The following is a 22,890-nucleotide window of genomic DNA, read 5'->3' as shown; positions in this document are numbered from 1 at the left end:
CCGCGATGGAACTTCGCGGCTATTCGCCATTCGAGTCGAATCGCGCGGTTGGATGGATATCGTCGGATTAGTTGACGATCTTCTCTCAAGAGTCTCTCTACCGATCCGATCTCTTCTCTTCTTCAACCATCGCACACACGCACACAGATGGAGAAAGAGAGAGAGAGAGAGAGAGAGAGACGTGAGATCTTTCCTTCCTTCCATTCCATTCTGTTCCTATACTACTAAATTATGTCGCGATAACGTGTGCATAAATTATGTTCACAAGTCAAACCTCACATTGCACGCACACATATGTATTTATTTACGTATGTATGTGTATATGTGTTTGTATATGTGTACATAGAGTTTCGATTAATCCTTTGGAGATCTTCAAGATCGTGGAAGTTGGATTTAACGAAAAAAAAAAAAAAAAAAAAAAAAAAGAAAAGAATATTCTAAGAAAAGAAATTTTATTTATTTACGAATAATTGTAAAGAGAGAAAGAGGAAGAGAGAGAGAGAGAGAGAGAGAGAGAGAACGTCTTCTTTTTTATTTATTTTTTTTTTGCGATACGATCAATCGAACGAATACTTTATCGGTAGTTCGTAATGAAACGTCATACGACATGCTAATATCAGAAACTCGAAAGGGAGTTCGTGTTTGCGGCTATTAACGATGAAAACTATCGAGGTATCACTTATTTCTTACGCAATATAATATCTACACGCCACGGATTCAATGGTAAACGAAACACGACAGAAGTCGTGTACTATACCAGACTGGTGGATATCTAATTGGCATAATAACGCGGCATGCCGATAAATATTTGCCATTTCAAAATGATTTATTACACAGATAAGTACATTCAACTTGTATATATATATATACGTATGTGTTTGTGTGTGCATGTGCGCTTGTATGTTTGTTTATGTTTATACTCATATACATCCTATGAATTTCGTAAAATTTCAACGCATATATTATTACCTCTATTGTGTCGAAAATATATTTCTTATGAACAATCCTTCCAACTATTCGTTCCTTATGACGATAAATTTAGAACACCATGATGCTCGTTATCCGTTTACGATTTCATCTTGGAATCGACGGAAAGCGAAGGATCGGCCAGATAAAACGCCGGTATAGTATATCGGAAATTATAGGGTTGAATCCGCGATTCGACGAAGATAGCGCTCGTTTGGCACGCTATTTACTGGACGAGAGAAAGAGATAGATAGATAGATAGATAGATAGAGAGAGAGAGAGAGAGGGAGAGGGAAGAAAGAAAGAAAGAAAATAAAAAAGGAAACAAAATGAGAAAATAAGAGAGAGAGAGAGAGAGAGAGAGAGAGAGAGAGAGAGAAAGAATGCGCTCAGAAGAATAGTAATTATAAGAAGAAAATTACAATTGCAATGAAGAGAAAGCTAATGACTACGTTGAATAATTCGAAACGACGATAATCATTTTTGGCGGTCGTATTTTTATGTTTGAAAAAAAAAAGAAAAGAAAAGTATAAAGGGAAAAAAAAAATGAAAAGTAAAAAAAAAAAAGAAAAACGAAAAAATGCTACGAAAATATATTATGAAAAGGACGTAGGTATCGATTTATGCAAAATTAGCTCGGCAGCGAATGTGTTAAACCATAGATCTACGAGCGTGTTTTCGTGGGTGCTCGAGAGGTCGACGAGTGTGTGAACGTATTAACACCTCGAAGGATTTATGATACCATGAGGGAGGAGGAGAGAGAGAGAGAGAGAAAAGGAGGAGAGGGAGGAGAAAGAGAAGGAGAAGGAGAAGGAAGGGTGGAGGAGGATTCAAGAGGGTCCCCTGCGGCACGGCACGAGGCGATCGAGGCGGTCGGACTTTCACAGAGACCACTCGAGAACAAATGGGCTCAATTTCGTATTTTCTAACACCCTTCCGACCTTCCCCCTCTACTACTATCACCTACTCCTTCTCCTTCTCTTCCTTCTCCTCTTCCTCCTTCTTCTCCTGTTTTTTTTCTTCTTTTTTTTCTTTTTCTTCTTCTTCTTCTTCTTCTTCTTCGTTTTAGACGATACACCCACGCACCTGCGATCTATTTCACCTTCATATTTCTTGACGTTAACGTTCCGTGTCTCTCTTTGTCGAAGAACCGACCATTTTTTTTCCTTCTCTTCTTTTCTCTTCTTTATTTATTAATATATATATATATATATATATATAATTGTGTCTGAGTATAATCATTTCACTATATGTTTAATTCCACGAATATTTCTATTTTTGTTTTTTATTTTTTTTATTTTATTTTATTTTTTCTATGAGTTTAATCGGACTTTTCGAAGAGAATATAGATAGATAGATAAATAAATAAATAAATCCTCTATTTTTCTACAGAGAAATGTATTTCCTTCATTAGAGGATTTAAAAAATATATATATATATATATATATTCTTTTTATTTTGCATTAATCGTACATTATATATTTATCGGATATATTATTCTTATTCACGCATATTTCATGTATATTTGAGAGACTAACACCCACGTTCGAAAATAGATTTTAAAAATTGACAAATACCGCATTGATTGGTTTCCCGTCTTTCTACTTTTGTCGCACACACTTATATACACGCATATCTATACCCAATTAGACGTACTAAATTGATTGCTTTTCTAATATTAACAATATATAATATCGTATTTATTAACGAGCCCACTCGTAACATTACCACGTGATACAATATGAATGGCTGATATAGGAATAGTTAGATATATAAATAGTTAGAAGTAATTTACAAATTCAAATACCACGCTCTAATCAGTTGCTTTGTAACATAATCAAAAAATAGTAAAATGAAAATATTATTCGTTTTTTATTTTATTACGAATGTCGAATGCTGTTTTGCGATGCCAAAATCAAATAAAAAATGCATAATGATGAAAGAAAAAAAAAAAGAAGAAAATGTAAGGAAGACGGGTTTCCATCGATTATTATCTATACGTCGATATTTTTTCTCATCGTAATTTCTAATTCGTTTCCATTCCTAATTATTACGAAATTTCTTTAATTATTACAAAAACATAATCATCTTCCGGAGATGAATTTATTCATCGCGTTTGGTTCACTCTTAAACGGAAGACACGTTCACGTTTCGATCACTGTCGCGCTACAAAATTGGCCCGCATGATAAAGCGGCATCATTTTTCATACGGTAACTAGACTCGATGAGAAGAATCCGATGGATCTCGTCTGAGGATCACGCATCGTTCGAAATGATGGATCGCGGACTATCATGAAAAATATCCTGCATGATCTTGACGAAACGACGAAACGTGACTCGACTTTTTCTTTCTTATTTTCTTGTTTTTTCTTTTTTCTTTGTTTCTTTAACTTATCCAACGATTAAGAGAATTCAAATTTACAGTTTCGATCGTAAAAGATTTCGGGCTTCCGTGCTACGCTTGAGATCGCTTCTTTCGTTAGATCATGATTATTTGAAAAAATTGCCAAACTTGATTATTCATTAGGATATTCAAATTCTCGAGCTTAGATTACAAAAATTTTTCACGACTTCAAATGCGACTCAACACACGAATGCGTGAACACGAAATAGAAAGAATGATCTTTAGGAAGATCTTTAGAAAGGATCAATTAGGAAGAAATGTTAAAAATTATTTGGATAAAAAATCTATCACAAACTTCAATAAAATGAACGCAATGTTCATAAAAAGATTGTCAAGGCTACAAATGATTCATTAGGATTTTCACTTTTTATTAACAAAATTGTCACGATCTTGAACGAAAATGTGAGTTCATAGTAGAGAAAAAAATCACTGGAAAGTTTCGAATAGATCGATCGATCGACAGTGAAACTTCCTTTTAACGATCTATGTTCCCATAAACGCACGCGCAAGAAGACATAGGTACAAAGCTACGGATCGATCGATCGATCACTTTTTTCTCTGGATCATGATCAATAAAAAAAATCGTCAATGTAAAACATTGGAATATTAAAAATTTTGAGCACTGATTAAAGAATCTATGACGACCTATTGTGGAGAAATGTAAATGCGAAATAAATGAAAGAAAAAAAAAAAGAAAAAAAAAAGAAAGAAGGGGAAAAAAAACAATCTCTAAAAAACTACGAATCGAACGATCAATCGATTGATCAATCGATCGTGATCCTGTCTAAGTTCTCATGAACGCGCACACGTGCAAACGGGCGCGCATACGACAGACACAGGCACGGCACACAGACAAACGCATTTAGACGCTCGTCTAGAATCTTTTTTATTTTTCTTCTTTTCTTTTTTTCTCTTCCTTTTTTTTCCCTTTTTTTTCTTTCTTCTCTCATTCTTGCCTTTTTGCCGTACAGCGAGAACCCAGGCATGATCTATGGCCATGGAACACGCATGTAACGCGCCACCCCCGCAGAAACGTGCGCTCTCTCGTGGCCACTAACAAATTGATATAATTTGTTGTTAACGGGCCAGCCATGCCCGGAGGCGTCTCTTTGGCGTCGGCCGTTAAGATTCGTGCGAACCCGGAAAGGTGCCGCGTGCGCGTCAAGATTCCGTCTTCGCACCTCACGTTTCTCTATATTCATCTCTCTCTCTCTCTCTCTCTCTCTCTCTTTTTCTCTTTCTCTTTTGCTCAGTGCTAAACGTGCTTATTTAATTGCGCGCCTCGCCGAACGACAACCGCAAACATCGGACGGCCGCCTACGAACGATTCATAACAACGGAATCCCCCTTCGGGTGACTATAAGAACTGCAACTGCATCATAGTATATTTACAGTACTTTCATCCCTTTCTTCCCTTTATGGATCCTTATATGGATTGAAAAAGGAAACGTTCTAATTGAATTTAACGGGACACGGAAATACTATTGTATATTTATCTGTTAATTATTATACTCATTCATATTGATATTAATGGAAATGTAATTATTATGGGGGGGGGGAGATTTTTATTATTTTGATACTTATAAGTGAATGCAAAAATGCGTTTTTCTCTCTCTTTTTTTGTGATTATTATGAATCATCGGGCTATAAGTTTTTTTTTATGAAATTGAATATTTGCTGTCGATATCCAATAAAGCGTTGTAGAACTTTTGATTGGCAAATCATTGCGTATGGAATATTTAATATTTATAATCATCTAAAATAAAAACTTTATCATGATAGATATTCTTCTTAACATAAAATGTATATGTATATGTATTTGTTCTATAATAATTTGAACCTTAAATAATTTGTATCTGTAATGACAGTTTCTTTGTAAATTTAATTAGAATATTTTCCTTATCATAATAGACAACATTTCTTTAATATACATATATACATATATATATATATATATATAATATATGATAAAATATGCATACATATATATAAACCTTAGATCATTTGTATCCATCAAAAATATATTATAATTAGCAGGATAGTTTCTTTGTAAATTTGACTAAAAGATCTTGTCAAGTTCATCGAGGAGGTTTAAATGTATTAACGATAGAGGCGAGGTCTTTATCAAGAGAAGAGCATCGTGAGATAGTCAAACACAAGTAGGAGATCTGTAACGGGCCCGGTCTTTTGTCGACGGCGCGGTATACTGCCGTGTGAACTGTGAACACGCGGCTCCGACTGTTTGGTGAAACAGTTTGACTGGCTTACATAATTGCCGAGCAAACGTTGACTGTCTTCGACGACTTCGAAGACGTTAAAGGAGGGCAAACACCCACAAGAAGAAATCTTTTCTCAAACTCGTCTTTTCTCTATTATGTTTCATTACATTGTGCATAACTTTCAATAATATCTCTCTTTCGATTATGCTTACAGATTCGTAAGATCAATCGAAACGTTTTAAAATGATTTATCGTTGGTAAATACAAATCTTTTGTAATTGACGATGAAAATCATTTTTTCCTTTTTCTCACATTATCTCTCTCTTTCATAATCTTCGATTATGTTATACGAGTATCAATAGTATAACATAATCGAATATAATTCAATCGATCGAGAATTTATTCGACGTTTCAATTTACGGATTTATTTTCCCCTGTTTCCTTTCGATCAAAGTAGTACGAACGTACGTTTGATACTACAGAATATCTCCTGTTATAGTAAGTAAGCAAACAAATCTCGTCTCATGTCTAATCATTCATCCAATCCGATTCAGAGTGTGTAATATTATCGGAAAACAAATGGAAAATCTTGTGTCCAGTGTGATACGTTATATAATATATTCAATCGTTAACAATCATATCGAATTATCGTAATAATATATTCGTAAATCCAATTATATTATTCGTTAAAAAATTATGTTATTCGTAATAAATAAATCGATAAAGTATATAAGTCAAATAATTATTAAAGATACGTGCAACTAATTTTACTTGACGTGTGGCATTGAATATAAAAAAAGAAAAGGACGATGAAAAAATAAAAAGAGAGAGAGAGAGAGGGAGAGAGAAAGAGTTAGAGGGTATCTCGTTATGTAAAAGGTCGGACCAAATAGCGGACAAATTGGCACGACTCCCACACTATTGCCCTCTCTCTCTCTCTCTCTCTCTCTCTCTCTCTTTCTGGTGTGAGAGAGTAAATGGTTGAATAAGTTTCGAAGGGAAAGAGTCAAGTATTATAACGAGCCGGATCGTACATATACCGCACGGCGTGCGAGCGTCATTATATATTACGTTACGCTTACGCGTATGTAATTGCGAGCATCGTTCACGAAAGCGTTTGATTTATGTCTTCATACGGTGGACGTTCTAGCATAAACGCGCGTAGGCCGTACACGAGAAGGACGTCTTCCTTCCTTCCTTCCTTCCACCCATCCTCTTCCTCCTTCCTACCTATTGTTACATGCAACTACGTCTTTTCGTTCAACGACGAAATCAATGTCAATTTTGTTCAACAAAATCATTCTTCTTTTTTTATTTTTGTTTATATTTGCTTCTGTTTCCTTTTCTCTCATTTTTTTCTTGTTTTCCGATTCTTCGAACGCCACACTCCATTCATCATTCCGATATGTAAAGATCAATGATCGGTAATAATCTTCGATAGTAAATTAATGTTTCATTTTATTTGAGAAGATACGTATTTGAGAAGTACGTACGTATGTATGTATGTACTTTTATATTTATATACATATAAATATATATATATATATACAGGGTATCCCAGTTATCCTTTTTCTTCCTTCGCAAAATTTCATTGATATATTCTATATAAGTAAAAATGAGAGGAAGAAAATATAAATGTAGTCGCTTAAGTGATTCATTAAAAAATTATAAAAAAAAAAAAAAAATAAGGATTCTTTTATAAAAAAGAAAAAGGAAATAGAATAAAAGAAAATGAAAGAAAAAGAAAGAAAGAAGTGGGAATAGCATGTACGTATAACGTATGGTTATGATCAAAAGAAATCAGCAAGGAAATCGGGAACTCTTCCGTCGTGCAAAACTAATTAGAGAATCGTCGTCGATTTAGTTGGCTACATTTTAGGCCGATCACGTAGCGATCACGCCCACGCGATTCGCCCTCGAGGCAAAAGGGACCCCCCGCGGCCTCTTTCCGACCGCCTAATTACCGAACAAGCCTATCTTCGAGTGGGACGTTGCCAGTATTAACGAAAGGCCATCTACGGGGTGTCTTGAAATGATACATTGTGATTTCATTTCGATCCATTCGAATTTGACAATCAATTACGGTGTTACGAGATAAAATTCCAATGACAAATATTACCAAGGAAATTGTTCGATAATTTTTTTTGTTTTATTTCTTTTCTTTTCCCATTCATCGACGCGTTACTTTAATCGAAATACACGTACCTTTTCGTTCCGTTTAAAAATATAAGAAAATATTGATATTTTCTCGAAAGTCACCCTGTGTAAAACGACGAGAACGGTGGATACTACAAGTCCGTCGTTGTACGTAAATCCGTAGAAGAGACGCCTTACGCAGCCGTTGCTGGCGGCTCGTTCACGTAATAACGTTGCCGTGAAATAAGACCGACCGTGCGCCCAGCTGCGAAGCTCGCATAAACTCGGCCGATTGGATCCTAAATCGGTATGGTCGCTTGTCTTAAGCCGGGAATGCCAACACACACCCCCTTGAATCACCTCGCGATGATCACATCGTGTATTTATGCGGCACGCGTAAATGTTCGTTGACTGGGATAGCCGGAATGGTTCGCGGAATTTCAGATCAGTTAATGCTAGGAGCATCCTCTCGTGCGGTCCATGGATCTCTCTCTCTCTTTCTTTTTAATACATATAGGTACATACCTACGTGTTAATTTATATACGCGCGTGTATATAAAGATGAAAGGAGAGAGAAAGAGTATTCGGAGGAAGAGTGGGAGGGTTTACAAGACGGAAGCGAAATTAATTCGTTAATGTATTCTCGAAGGTAGGTAGGTAGATAGGTAGGGAAAGAGGAACGAACGTCTTTTCTATGTTGGCAAGTCAAGCGGATGGGATGTTGCGGATTTAGTAGACACCGATAGAGCCGTCTCAATTACGTCTACCGGTAGACGGTGCTGGTACACGTTGTCGAGTGTTGCCTTTATCTGCTGTCACGTTGATTAGCTCGACGGCACTTCGTACGAATAACTCTTGGCGAACCACCGAACGAACGATATTTTCTTATCTACAAATAGATTAGATATATATATTCCCTTCATAGTTATCGATATACTTATATGTAATATAATATAATATAACATAATATAATATAATATATATTTATTTTTTTTATTCCTCCAGCGAGAAGATTCACGCTCGTTCTATACCGGCGCAATTCTCGACGATTGAAACTAATTCTAATCGTGATTCTCGATCGATCGATAAAGAAGATAACGTAATATACATTATATTCCTCGAACGCTATTAACGTTAGCCATGAATTTCAGAGAGAGAGAGAGGGAGAGAGAGAGAGAGAGAGAGAGTTCTGGACGCGAGTTCAAACGCGAGGTCGAGCCTTACTACTCGCGAGCAGTCCACCTTCTTCGGAGTGCCGTTCTCGAAAGCTTTTAAACGATCATAAGGAAGAAGAAGAAGAAGAAGAAGGCGAAGAAGGAGGAGGAGGAGGAGTAGGAGGAGAAGAAGGAGAAGAAAATGAAGATGGAGAAAACGAAGAGAAAAAGGAATGTTTGAAGATGAGAGGAAGAGAGAAGAGAGAAGAGGAAGAAGAAGAAGATACGATGTATATACGGTGAACCTGTCCGTCAAGACGCGCTCGAGACGAGCAGCACCCACTTCTTCGAGAGCCGTTCTTCGGGGCATACCGCGGAGCCTGGTGGGAGGTGAGAGGTTAGGCAAACACGGGGCCTTATCTGATGGCCCGTCAGCGACTCTTCGGCCCTTCTGCGGACCGCGCACGGATCTCCTGACACTCCATAACGCGCACTTTCTCTCTCTCTCTCTCTCTCTCTCTCTCTCTCTCTCTCTCTTTCTCTCTTAGCAACGTCCACTCTCTCTTTAGAGAGATTAGAGAAACTCGGAAAGAAATAGAGAGAGAGAGAGAGAGAGATAAAGTGGAATAAGATTAAAAAATACACCCTCCCTTTCTAATCCGTCTTACTTGCAATATACATATATTTAACTTTTCAACGCGTTCGGCCTAACCAGGATTTAAATAATTGTCGTGTAACAGGTAAAACGCTTTCGGCTTATTGAATTTGGAGTCTGGTAACCTTTCATACGTATGCATGTATGTATGTATAAGATGAATCCAATAGATCTGGATCATCGGTACAACGAAGGAACGTCATTTCTTTCTAGATCATAAAAGTAAAGGCGAAGAGGTGTGCTGGTGGGAGGAGGAGGAGGAGGGTGGAGAGGGAGGGAGGATCTATCTTTCTTCGACAGATCTATCTACCTGCCGACACGCCTCCAGAACATCAGCCTCCTGCTACGGTTCTGCTTTTCTATTTCGATCTGACCTCGGCCGACCTTGTTCACACACACACACACACACACACACACATATACAAACGCATACATATAGTTACACGAAGATGTAGACGCAGACGCACGTACATACATACAAACACACATACCACATCGCATACCTTTATCTTTATCTCTCGCGGCCGTTCTCTCGGCCGTGGCTCTTTCAACGGGCAGGCTTCGATTTCCTCTCGAAATCGCCGGCGAGGCGTTTAAAGCACATCTCCGAGTCGATCGTTAAATCGACCGTCTCTCTATACGAAGATAACTCGGAAACTCGTTCGGCACCTTCCATCGACCTCTCGACGAACTCGAACGAATTCTCATCGCCTTTGAAGATTCCTTCTTAACTCTTTTGGATTTTGAAAATAGACAAGAATATACATATGTATATATATATATATATATATATATCTTTTGAATAAAGCATTTTTGGATCTAAGTTTGTATGAATTTTTTTCATTTATTTGACCTCAGTAATACATAATGTAAGTTTGGCCCCATACTTTTTGAACATTCTAATAATAAAAAAAAAGCGTTACGACATTTTAAACGTTTATAGTATAAAAATATAAAAAATGGGACGAGTAAAAAATGTCTTATTAAGATGGGACCTAAAATCAACCCTTTCGATGTAAATCAACTTTTATTATTTATATATACGTTCAATATCGTAAATGAGCAACATGTCGAACGTACACATATTCCGTTATTACATTAGTAATAATTTTTTCTTATCTTCGTAATATAATTTATCTTGAAAATCTTAAACTAATGTATTTTTTAAGTTAATTCCTTTAGGTACATACGATAGTTCGCTGAGAGACTCACTTATTACGATATTGAAAGCTCATAAATAATAAAAGTTAATTTACATCGAAAGGGTTGACTTAAGAGCCCATGTTAATTATATATTTTTTATTCATCTCGATGAATACTATAAGTTCTTAAAATATTCTTTCTTTTAACATCATATATATATATATATATATATATATATATATATATATATATATATATATATATATATATATAGGATGAAGAAAAAAAAAGGAAAAGAAAGAATCTGAATAAAATATAAAAAAACGAGAAATAAATAAATAAAACAAAAAATAAAGGAAATAAATAAAAATCAATCACATTTCAATTACGAAAAGAGGAACGACAGTTTTCATCGTTCGAATCTATTTTTTCAGTCTAATCACGATAAACCTAATCGCACCGTACACTCTTCTATATTATTAAGATGGGGAAAAGAGAAGAGAGAGAGAAAGAGAGAGAGAGATAGACACGCCATGGATGTTTTAGACGGTAAAAGGTACGAGGCATAAAGAAGAGCATTATGTCGAAGCATTATAATGCAGCCACGTAAGCGGCCGATCGAGGGGATCATCGATCGATGCTGATCGCTCGATCGTGTGCTCGCGGTGTGTAGCTATGGTCTTCGGAGCGTGCGCGAGCGCGCAAAGAGTACCTCCTTTAATAAAAGCAACACCAAGGAACGGCCTGGTCAGGCTAATTGTGTGATATTGTGCATCGACAATGCTCTAATGAAGCATTGTCCAAACGCACGGCTTTCTTCGATCGCTGTGTCGTCTCGCACGCTCCTTTTTATTTATTACTATTTATCTCTTTCTACTTCTTTCTCATTCTTTCTCTTTCTCTATCTATCTCTCCCTTTTTCTCTCTCGACAACTCACTCTCGACAACTCTCTCCATCTCTCTCGAAAATGTTTTCGTACACACGCGTGTTGATGCGTCGATGCGAACTCAACTATCTTAGGTATCTTTCGGTGGAAAAAATTTTTCCCCCTATCTTTTCAAGAATTTCTCTCTTTCATTTTTTTCTTTTCCTTTTTTTTTTCTTTCTTTTTTCCGTCTCTCGATTATCGATATGTATCGTGAAAATGACGTTCGCGATAATATCCTATTCTATCATTCAAGATGTCATCTCGTGATTTCTCACCAGTCCTCGATAATCTCCCTTCTTTCTTTGATAAGGAAATCTAATAAAACATTGCTGCGAGTTGATAGCCGATTGAACCTTGGCAAACTCGTTTGAAATCCTGTTTTGAATAACTCACAACAGATATATCGCAATACGTGGATATTTAAATATCTGCATACATACAAGTACATACATACATAAACACATATGTATATATATATTATATATACATAGTTAGATACTTATATATTTGTCGATATTTTTATTAATTCCCTCCCACGAGGACGATTCATTTTCATACGTTTTCTAATAAGCATTATATTAGAAATAAGTAACATTACGAACTTGAAAATAATAGATATCTAGGTAGTCGTAAGATAGATCTTTCTATAGTATCGTTCGACGATACGTAGGTAAGTACGTAGGATAAGTACTTACCTACCTACCTACCTACCTTAGTACCTTAGTACTTACGTCGATCATAAAAAGAAAAAATTCCAACTTTTCGAGTTTTCCTTTTGTAAAGACGAGAGAATTCAATTACGGTGGAACGAAAGAGGAAGGAAATTCGAAGCGCGTAGATGTACCATGGCGGCGAGGCGATGCGTTAGGCGAATCGAACGACGGCGCGTGCGATACGAGCGAGCTCCTTCGTGTTCCACGAAAATCGTGAAGGTTTTAAATTGCAGAGGGAAAGAGGGAATGCTTCCCTCTTGCAGTAGTCGAGGAGTTTCGAAGGGCTTCATTTTCATTAACCGTAGCGAAGGGAGGCTTCTTCTCTTTCTTTCTCTCTCTCTCTCTCTCTCTCTCTCTTTCTTTTCCATTCTTTCTCTCTCTTTCTCTTTCTCTTTCATTCTCTCTCTTTCTCTTTCTCTTTCTCTCTCTTTTCTTTCTTTCTTTCTCTTTGCGGCAAGAGGCGAACGCTCTCGCACGATCGAGACACAGGTATAATACTCTCGAGAACTCCCATCGTGGGTATTCACCTTCATCATTCGTGGTAAAACTTATAACTCGATTATGCGTCTAACTAGCAATTTCAATACTATTAAGACTCCAAAGAAAGAAAGAAAGAAAGAAAGAAAGAAGGAAAGAGGATCGGAAATATTTCGTCCGAGATTTATAGATATACCGTCAATAGTTGATCATTCAGATTCAGGTAGCTATATACCTTGTCTGTCTTATCATTCTCTTTCTCTGATTTTTAGAAAAGGACATTATCTACGATAAGTGAGTATCTTCCCGACGATCCATTTTTTCCCTCTTGTCTCGGATCTATGAGGAAAAGAAAAAAAAAAAAAAAGAAGAAGGAAAAGAACAAGTAAACGTTTTATCTCACAACACATTTGTATGAACAGAAGGGACGAACACATAAACGCATTACACGGATATGCTATAAGCGTGGAAGTTGAGTTAAAGGGGGGCTTGCTCGGAGTATAGCACGAACGAGCGAAAGACAGCGCCGTAATCACATTACGGCGATTTTTTCGCGGCGACCGGCTATTAATTCCGCCGATGTACATATATGCAAGCGGCGTGCGCTATGAGGGAGAAGAAAGGGGGTATGGGGTGGAAGGAGAGAGAGAGGAGAGTAGGGGGAGAGAGAAGAGCAAAGAGAAAAGGGGAAAGGGGGAAAAAAGGGAAGAGGTAAGGAGAAGGAGTAAAGAAAAAGAAGTTGAAGAAAAAGAAGAAAAGGTGGAAGAAGAAGAAGAAGAAGAAGTAGAAGTAGAAGGAGTAGAAATAAAAGTAAGAGAAATAAAAGGAAGTAGTGGAGGAGGTAGTCTCGTGGAGCCTGGGAGACCCCACCTAAGGATCTCTCCAGCGGCCCCTAAGCATCGGTGTGCGGGTGTGGCGAATACGTGCCGGGGTCGCCAGGTCGGACCCCGATAGACCCTTGGACCCTGGATCTTCTCCTCCTCCTCCTCCTCCTCCTCCTCTTTCTCCTCTTCTTCGTGGCCCGTGAACGCACGCAGTACCGTGCGCAAACACACGATAGTGCATGCGCGCACACGCACGTCGACGACGAGGACGACGACGACGACGACGACGACGACGACGACGACGACGACGACGACGACGACGAGGACTAAGAGAAGGAAGAAGAAGAAGAAGAAGAAGAAGAAAGGAAAGAAGAAGAAGAAGAAGATGGCTTGGTGGATGAGCAGCGAATAGGCATAGGCGTGGGAGAGTTCATTCTCAAGAAGATACTATCACCGATTTTATTTTCTAGCCGGATATATCCTCTGTCCGTTAACTATGAGCGAATGAGCGAAAAGCAACGGGACGACGACCATATTTTCTCTTTTCTCTTCTTTTTTCTTCTCTCTTTTTCTCTCTTCTTTCTTTTTCTCTTTTCTCTATTCGTCTCTACTCGTCTCTTCTCGTCTTGCATTGCGTACGAACACAACCAAACAGAACGGACGAACGCTCTCCAAGGGATTTAAATTAGAGAGATAATTTTCCATTAGTCGCGCATGATAAACGCGGCATTGTGTGTCCACTGCCGTTCCTCGATGATACTTTGGTTATCGTTCGTATAGAAATAAAAGAAGAGAGAGATAGAGATACAGAGAGAGAGAGAGAGAGAGAGAGAGAGAAAGAGTTCAAAAGAAGATCACCGTACGCATGCGTACAATGTTACGATAGCAACCAATTTATTCCATTTATTTTCTTTTCTTTTTTATCTCCTCTGATTTTTAATCTTTTTTCTTTTTTTTTTCTCCGTTCGATTCATTCAGAAAACGTTCATTTAATTTACGTACTCGTACTGATTATTATTCGATCTATTACTACTACTATTACTATTAGTACATTTAAATAATACCATACAATATTTTCTTTTTCATCTCGATCTTCCTTTGAATAATTCAATAGCGATGAATTATCAACGAAATTCTCAACGAATGTTTTTTTTACGATCCACCGTGTAAACGAGTGAATCGTATTATAGCGTTAATTTCACGATAAAACAAATATTTCAGTTTCATGAAAGGGCCCTTTACAAAGGGTCCGCTTTAGCTCGCGTACGAATTTAAAACGGCTCGTTAAAGAATGGACCCTTAAGAAAAGAAGAAACGTAAACTACGATACCATACCAGCGTTTACAAAGAAAAAGATACATGGAGAGATTGAGAGAGAGAGAGAGAGAGAGAAGATCGCACGCGATAAATCTATAAATCCAAACAAGTATAACGATCCCCGATGGCGGTGAAGGATATAAAAATGAACCTTTTAAACCGTCTATAGCGTAGTCTGAAAAGTAAGGGAAGTGAAAAAGAGTCTTATGGGTTTGCTTGTTACACGTGTTCCCTGATTTAAAAAAAAACGAGAGGGAGAGAGAGAGAGAGAGAGAGAGAGAGAGAGATAGCAGGAGCATTACGATTTTGTATAAATCTACCTTCACGCGTGCTTTATCGAACACTTCCTCTTAAATTACGGTAATTCACGTATAATTTGCGAGAGAATAAATTTCGATTGGCGTGGATCATTTAGCGCGAGAGTAGCACCAAAGAAGAAGAAAAAAATAAAAAGAATCTTCGAAGAGGAGGTCCTAACCCTTATCCTTTTTTTTCTCCTTTCATCAATTTTGTCGCCTTTCGGAAGAACCTCGATTCTCTGTTCCCTTTTGGGTCAGACGCTTGTCCATATACGACATATGCATATATATAGATATATGTACATATATAGATATCTACATACATACCTATATATATATATGCAAATGAGACCGATTTCACGAAGGTGACTCTTAAAATCCCGTGAATCGTGATATTATTTGACAGTAAAGTACGAGATACGCTTGATCTATGGGGTGCCTGACGAGACGTTCGCCGCTTTTTCTCAATCGTTACTTTCGGTCCTAAATGAAAAAGAAAAGATACGGATAAATGTTTCGTTAACGGAAAGGAAGCTTTATTTATTGGCTTTTTACCTTGTCAGAAAATTAAACGGTCCGACCGTAAAGTTCGTCGCTTCGTTCGTTCACGGTTTACTCTCTCTCTCTCTCTCTCTCTCTCTCTCTCTCTCTCTCTCTCTCTCTTTCTCTTTTTCTCTTTCGCGCGCACGCTTCTGGGATAAGAACGTTACGCGATCCTCTTCCTTTATCGCTTTCCGCCAAACGTTTTATATTTCATACATTTTATACAACGTTACACGCTCATTATTGCGTCATCGATTGTATCTTTAAAATTCTTTCAAAGTCCGACCATTCTCTTATCGTTCGAGATAAAAGGTCCGCGTGAAAGGGAAGAAAAGAAAAAGAAATTCCTAATTCTTCTACAACCACATACGTTATTTAACGTTCAACAAAATTATACAGCTTTTTTTATTTATTTATTTTTTTTTTTCCTACGAATAATCGACAAAATCGATATTTCTACGAGACTGTATTTTGTACGACGAGAGCCAGTCCACCGTCAGTGGACACGTCAACGCTTTAAGGTCGTATTTATATAAATTATATAACGATAAAAAAACAAAAGAAAAAAGAAAAATATAAGAAAGCAAAAAAGAAACATCCTTGATGATCCTAAGAATTCCTGTGTGCGACCTCTGAGAACCGTCGTTCGTAAAACAGAAAGGAAAGAGAGAAAAAAATAAAAAATAACACACAAGACCGAGAGAGAGAAAGAGAGAAAACAAATAAAACAATAAAACAAACCGAAAGAGAAGAGATGAAACAACACGCGTGTTTAATAAAGTGCATTAACCAGCGCATATTAAAAAGATTTAAGCGAGTGAGAGAGAAAAAGAAAGAGAGAGAGAGAGAGAGAGAGAGAGAGCGCGCAGCAACAGAGGCGTACTGATATAAATAGTCAGAATAATAGCGAGTTATATCGTTTTTATCCCCACCTTTGTACGCACACGCGTCACGTGGCCACCATCCATGGGGACGTGGAAACGGATGGGGTGACGTGTAAGGGCTATCCCTACCAAGGTTGAGTCCCTTCCTTGGCATCAACCCACCATGGGTGGGCCCCACCATGTGTGTATGTATGCTCGCTTCGGCGATCTCCACGGCGTAAAATATCATCGCGAAGGTTACCCCGATAAATTTCGCGATATTGCCCCGGTGGTATAGCTCTCCTCGCTCGAAATAAGAATGCAAATGATCCTGAGAGTTTAAAGCCTATTAGAGATTATTCTTGATCGTGACGTTTGAATGAAGAGATCGAGATATATCCCAACTGATTTCTTATTTCCTTTAAATCATTACTTAATCACGTAATGATCTTAATAATTATAATTAGAATTATAATAATAATCATAATAATAATCTTAATAATAATGATAATATGAGATGGGGAAGTATATAAAATTAACCAAGGAAATCCAAAGAATGTGCAAATGGTATAAAACGAATATAAACTATTCTGATAACATCGGTAATAGTTTGCAAAAATACTAAATCTACTTCCACTTATGCACAAAGAAATGCAGAAAGCAGTTGTAACATTAAGAACATGTACCATAATGCGAGCTTTCTTAAATATAGAAGAAAAAGATTAGACGTGAAATAAGTCCGTTCAATTATATTAGAACCTGAATAAAATGGGAGGAAAAAGATAATAATAATAATAATAAATAGAAATTGTTATGCTGAAAATATGAAGAATAGTTAGATCTTTCTTCAAATAAGACCAATAGAAATGATCTTAAAATTTAGTTTAATACATTTCAAAGAAAACAGATCCGTAAACCATGGATGAGACCAAAAAGATATAATAATAATAATAATAATAATATTTAATTATTTCGGATTTCACAGAATTTGTTTTGTAAATCTGGACTTTCATTCAGGTACATATTTACAAAGATATGAATTAATTGATTGATAAGAATAATACATATGTGAATAGAACTATTACAATCTATGAGACTTATGTTAGTTGTTTTATACTTTTCTGATTATTCCTTAGATTTCGATTAGCACGATCTCTTGCATAATCAGTCAATTAGGCATCTTCATCTAATTATTTGCGTTTATTTTAGGCTTCCCAATAATAAATATTCTATTTAGATATTTCACCTAAATTATTTTAATTAGTTCATTAAATTAATTTAAGAAAAGAAAAATGGTGAAAATTACACGAAAGAAAGCGGTGAATGCACAGAAAAAAAAAAGAAGCAAAACAAAACAAAAAAAAAGAAAGTCAAATATGCGGAGGAGCTAAGGAATTTGTCTGATTAGAGAGATACGGTCGATGAAATTGTTTGCGATAACATCAGTCACGTGGGATGATGTGCGGCAGAACGGCAGACATTTCTTAAGAGCCCTAGGTGGTATATTAAGCATCATAAGTTCTCAAGAATGTCAGGTGAGTCGTTTGACGATAATTATTTATAATTTTGAGGATAAACATTAGGTCTACGTTGTTCTAAAGTGAATTAGTAACAGAGAGAAAGAGAGAGAGAGAGAGAGGTTAACAATGGACCATCATAATGATTTACAGATTGTGTTCAAAGTTTTTCACTAAACTTTTCATTTCTCTCTCTCTCTCTCTCTCTCTCTCTCTCTCTCTCTCTCTCTCTCTCTCTCTCTCTCTCTCTCTCTCTCTCTCTCAATTTGATTTGTGTTTAGTCAAGACGATGCTAGTCGAAATAGAAAGATTCACCCACATCGGTCATTCGAGCGATCTACTCGACGACATTCGACAGCAGGGGGTCGCAATGTTTCCCGTCAGTATGTCAGTCATTTCGATCGTAACACCGAGTACATCCTCAACAGAGAATAGGGGGAGAGAAAGAAAAATAAAAAGTTCAAAAGAAGATTTAAGTGGGAAGACCGCATTGGAATTCGACCAAACGATTTGCGTCATCTCTTTTTCACAAGAGATCAGAAGAAGAATAATGTAACGCGTGTTTCTTGTCGATTATATATAGATCGATCGATTTTCCTGATCTTATGATATTCTAAAATTTAAGTAAATTTATTAACAAATTAATGCACGATATAATGTATTTATACATAGCTATATATATGTAACGAAATAACACAAATGTATGTATATCGAATAATAAGATAAAAGTGAACATACAGACTGTTTAATTTTTTCTTCGTCATCGCGATCAATTGGAATTATTTTCCAAATTTTTTTCTTTAAATGTCATCTGATAAGTTAATTCTTTTAAATTCACAATAAAAAGAGAACAAGTCGTTTGATTAAATATTAAAAAACATTATTCTATTGTGTGTATTCTTCTGTATTTTCAATTTTATTCTCTTACTGATTATATATATATATATATATATATATATATATATATATATATATAATGTATATAGAGAGAGATAGAATGTCCTAATTCTCATGGGATAAATCCATGAGAATGTAATAACGATATAAAGAATAATTGACGAATTAGATATTATATTCCACGAAGTCCTTTAATACTCGAAGATATTTCTCGCGTCACGAGTAGATCTCGCGAGCGCACATTTCTTGAGAGGAGACTTGCGTAGGTGTGCTTATGCTCTCTCTCTCACTCTCCCTCACGCGCGCGCGCGCGCGCGGGTAGGTAAGAAGAGAATGTGTTCTCGTGTCTGCCAGATGTCTAAATGTTGACAAGCCTCGGCGAGCAGCTAATAGCCGTTTAATAAGATTACGTCTCTTCGTGGACTGACTTGACGTAGCCGGAATACGGTTTGGTCGGACTCCTTTCTTCTGTTCTCTTCTTACGATCTGCTTTTACGAGCTCTATGTGTTCTCTTCTTAAAAAAAAAAAAAAAAAAAAAAAAAAAAAAAAAAAAAAAGAACAACAACAACAATAAAAAAAATGAAGACAAAAGAAGGAAAGAAAAAAGGAAACGTACGTAGGCATCAATGCCGCGCGTGTCATTTCTTATTCTAGAGCAAGAATTTATCATAGACGATAGAGGTAAGTAGATTATCTGTTTACCTAGGTAATAATTGTCTACCTATTTAAGGATAATTTTTTATTCGTTAAAGATTCATAAAGAAAAGATTTATCCAATTCAATGTTACCACAATATCAATTGCATAATTTTAATTAATTAATTATATATAATAATTAACCAAATGGTATAACATTTTCTTCCAAAGTAATTAACCTTTCCACGTTGTCTGAAATATCTATTGTTCTTCACGAAATAAGAATGAAAATCAAGTGAATGGAAAAAAGGGGTAACTTGGAAAGGGTACGGTAAGAAGGAGAATAAAGTCGAGAGAGAGAGAGAGAGAAAGAGAGTCAAAGGAATCGAGAGAGTCGGTCGCGCTATCTGGGCCAGAATCTCGATCGAATTGCCTTTGCAGTTTCGCACGCTTCACGGAGAGAAGAAAGGACAAGAAGGAGAGAAAGAGAGAGAGAGAGAGAGAGAGAGAGAGAAATAGAAAGAAAAAGAAAGAGAAGGTGAAGAAGGAGAAGGTACGATGAAGGCGAAGCATAGCAAGAAGAAACGAACGTACCAACGAGAAAGATAGATAGAGAGAGGTAGGGAGAGAGAGAAAGAGAGAGAGAAATAGCACGGGTCTCTCGTGTAGTCGAACGAGCGCGGCCGACACCTTCTTGCTCTTGTTTGCCACCGACTGCGTGTAATTTCTTAGCAAAGGCGTTAATGAGGGGCTTGGCTCGGGACGGTAGATCACCATGGAGCTAGAAAGAGAAGGAAAGAGTGAGAGAGAGAGAGAGAGAGAGAGATTGCCGCCGGCTCTGAAATCGCAGCAACGGCAGCCGTTCTCGCAGTCGACTTCTTTCTTTCTCCTCTCTCTTTCCCTTCATTCCTCTCTTCACTCTTCTCTGTTCCTCCTCCTCCTCCTTTACCTCCATCTCTTTCCTCCTTCGTCCTCTTCGTTCTTCTTCTCGAGTCTTCGCGATCCTACTAGCCATGGAGGTGGTGTTCACGAGCTGTGCGCCTCGAGGTAGTGCTACCGTGTACCTGAATTCCGATCTACGCTCAGATACCAAACTCAAACTCGCCAAGGAAGTATCCAGATGCTGTTGTATCCAGGATACTGCTTCTTCTCGACCCAAAGACTTCGGACCAAACGAGTAAGAAATAAAGAAAGAAGATATTGAGAGGAAAAGAGAAAAAGAGATAAGGAGAGAGAGAGAGAGAGAGAGAGAGAGAGAGGAAGAGAGAGAAAAAAAGAATCGAAGAAGATTCTCACTCTCCTTCTCCATGGTTATCTCTTCCTTCATCCCCCGAACAATATCGAGCTTCTTCCTCCCTACGAAAATTCTTCGATTTTGCTATATCTCCCGTCTGCATGCGTGTATAATATACTCCCTAGAAATACGAAGAGAGATTTTCTCTCTTTCTCTCTCTCTCTCTCTCTTTCTTTCTCTTTCATTCTGTCTCAAAAATATCTCTTGAACTTACTCGGGAGGAATAATATAACTCCTCGCGAATGGTGGTTCATCGAAGAAAAAGAGGGAGAGAGAGAGAGAGAGAGGGAGAGAGATGAGAGTTCGTATGGTAGTCGTGTCTTGTATACATACATACATACATACATACGATACATACTTGACTACCTCCGCCGCTGGTGTCCCCTTTTAATCCAAGAGTTAGGAGACGGCAGAATTAAGTGCTCGACATGCTCGAAAGATACGACTCGCTAAGCAATGAGAAAAAGTACGGCTGGGTGGAGGAGAGGTGTTCGAGTGAATCCGAGAAAGAAAGATATCACCTGTACTTCTTGAGGATCAAACACGAAGACGACAATGGAAAGGAATTAAGTAAGGGTTGGGAAGTTAAATGAGGGAGAAAGTATTAAGAGAGTATGTTCCCTGCCCATATTATCGATGTGATCTTCTCTTATTTTTTTCTCCTCTCTTTCTTCTTCGTTTTTTCTTTTTGTTTCATTTTTTCTTCTTCTTCTTCTTCTTCGACAAACGAAGTGGTAGCTACAAGCCATCCTTCTCTCGCATACACGTGTATCCGCATGCGTGTATACGGATATATGCGTTTCTTCACGCAGCAACTACCCCGTCCCTTCGTCATTCCTTCTTTACTCCTCGCCACTGCACCGCACTGCACCGTACCGCGCCCCGTCTACCTTCTTACTAAACTACTACAAAGTGTGTGCACTACGCGATCGCACGGATTTATTAATAACCCGCTTTTCATTGGCATTCGGTCTCGGACGAAGAAAATTACGATTACTGCGTCACGAGGGGCCTAACCTTTAACCCTCGTAAGGGTCCGCTATCGTTCGTGTAGGTGGTGCAACCAGTTTTTCGTCCCCATGCCTTTCCGAACATTCATTTTCGTACGTCGCGATATCCACGTCCTCCTCTTTCTCTTTCTCTCTCTCTCTCTCTGTCTCTCTCTTCTTTTTCTTTTTACCTTCCACTCTGTAGGTTGTGCTCCCTTACCATCGTGTATTCCTCCTTCGTGAAACGAGTTCTTGTATTAGAGATATAAGTTTTCTTCCTTTTTCAAAACTCTTCAACGTTATATATATATATATATATATATATATATATATATATATATATATTTATATTTATATTTATATTTATATTTATGTATATGTGCGCTATTTGTACGCATGTATGTCTATATATATATATATATATATGTATGTAACTATACGCGTAAATAATTGACTAAGTTAATTGAGTTAGGTTATCAAAATTTGTCGAGTATAGGAGGAGAAAGAGGAGGAGGAGGATGTACATAAGTTAATTATAATATTTTCTCAAAGAGATTAGAAGCGCGCACTCTCTTCTTTCCCATTCACGAGTGATAATTTAGAAACCACGATATAATGTTCGCCGACGTGCCGCATCTTCTCTAATGCCAACTCGCGGGACTCGACGTCGGGGAAGAAAGTGAAATTCGATCGTAAACCACGCCGGGAGAAAACGATGCGTTGTCGTCTTCTTCGTCGTTGTCGTCGTTGTCGTTCGTTATCACAGCACGGCTCTCTACGATAAATAATTTTACATTTAGAACTTAAACTTTAATTTCATCTTGGATATAAAACGATTGTCGACGTAGAGTACACCGAGTAATGTCTTTCCTTACGCAATATGAAACTAAAATATGCAAAACTAAAAACGAGTGA

At 37.3% G+C, this 22,890-nt stretch overlaps 2 protein-coding genes across 3 annotated transcripts in view; one reads left to right on the top strand and one right to left on the bottom strand.

Annotated features, from left to right (window-relative positions):
• Nucleotides 1-22,890, bottom strand: part of LOC124430651 (zygotic gap protein knirps-like) — a 203,839-nt gene that overhangs the window by 131,948 nt on the left and 49,001 nt on the right. The gene's annotated exons all lie outside the window — the stretch shown is intronic.
• Nucleotides 18,064-22,890, top strand: part of LOC124430772 (glycosyltransferase-like protein gnt15) — an 89,003-nt gene continuing 84,176 nt past the window's right edge. The window contains exon 1 of the mRNA XM_046977779.1: nucleotides 18,064-18,177. Within this exon, the coding sequence (XP_046833735.1) occupies nucleotides 18,064-18,177 (114 nt within the window). The remainder of the gene's footprint in view (nucleotides 18,178-22,890) is intronic.

Source organism: Vespa crabro, chromosome 19, assembly GCF_910589235.1.
Source record: "Vespa crabro chromosome 19, iyVesCrab1.2, whole genome shotgun sequence".
NCBI lineage: Eukaryota > Metazoa > Arthropoda > Insecta > Hymenoptera > Vespidae > Vespa > Vespa crabro.
Note: the sequence above shows the minus strand (reverse complement) of the source record. Positions and strands in the feature narration are given on the sequence as shown.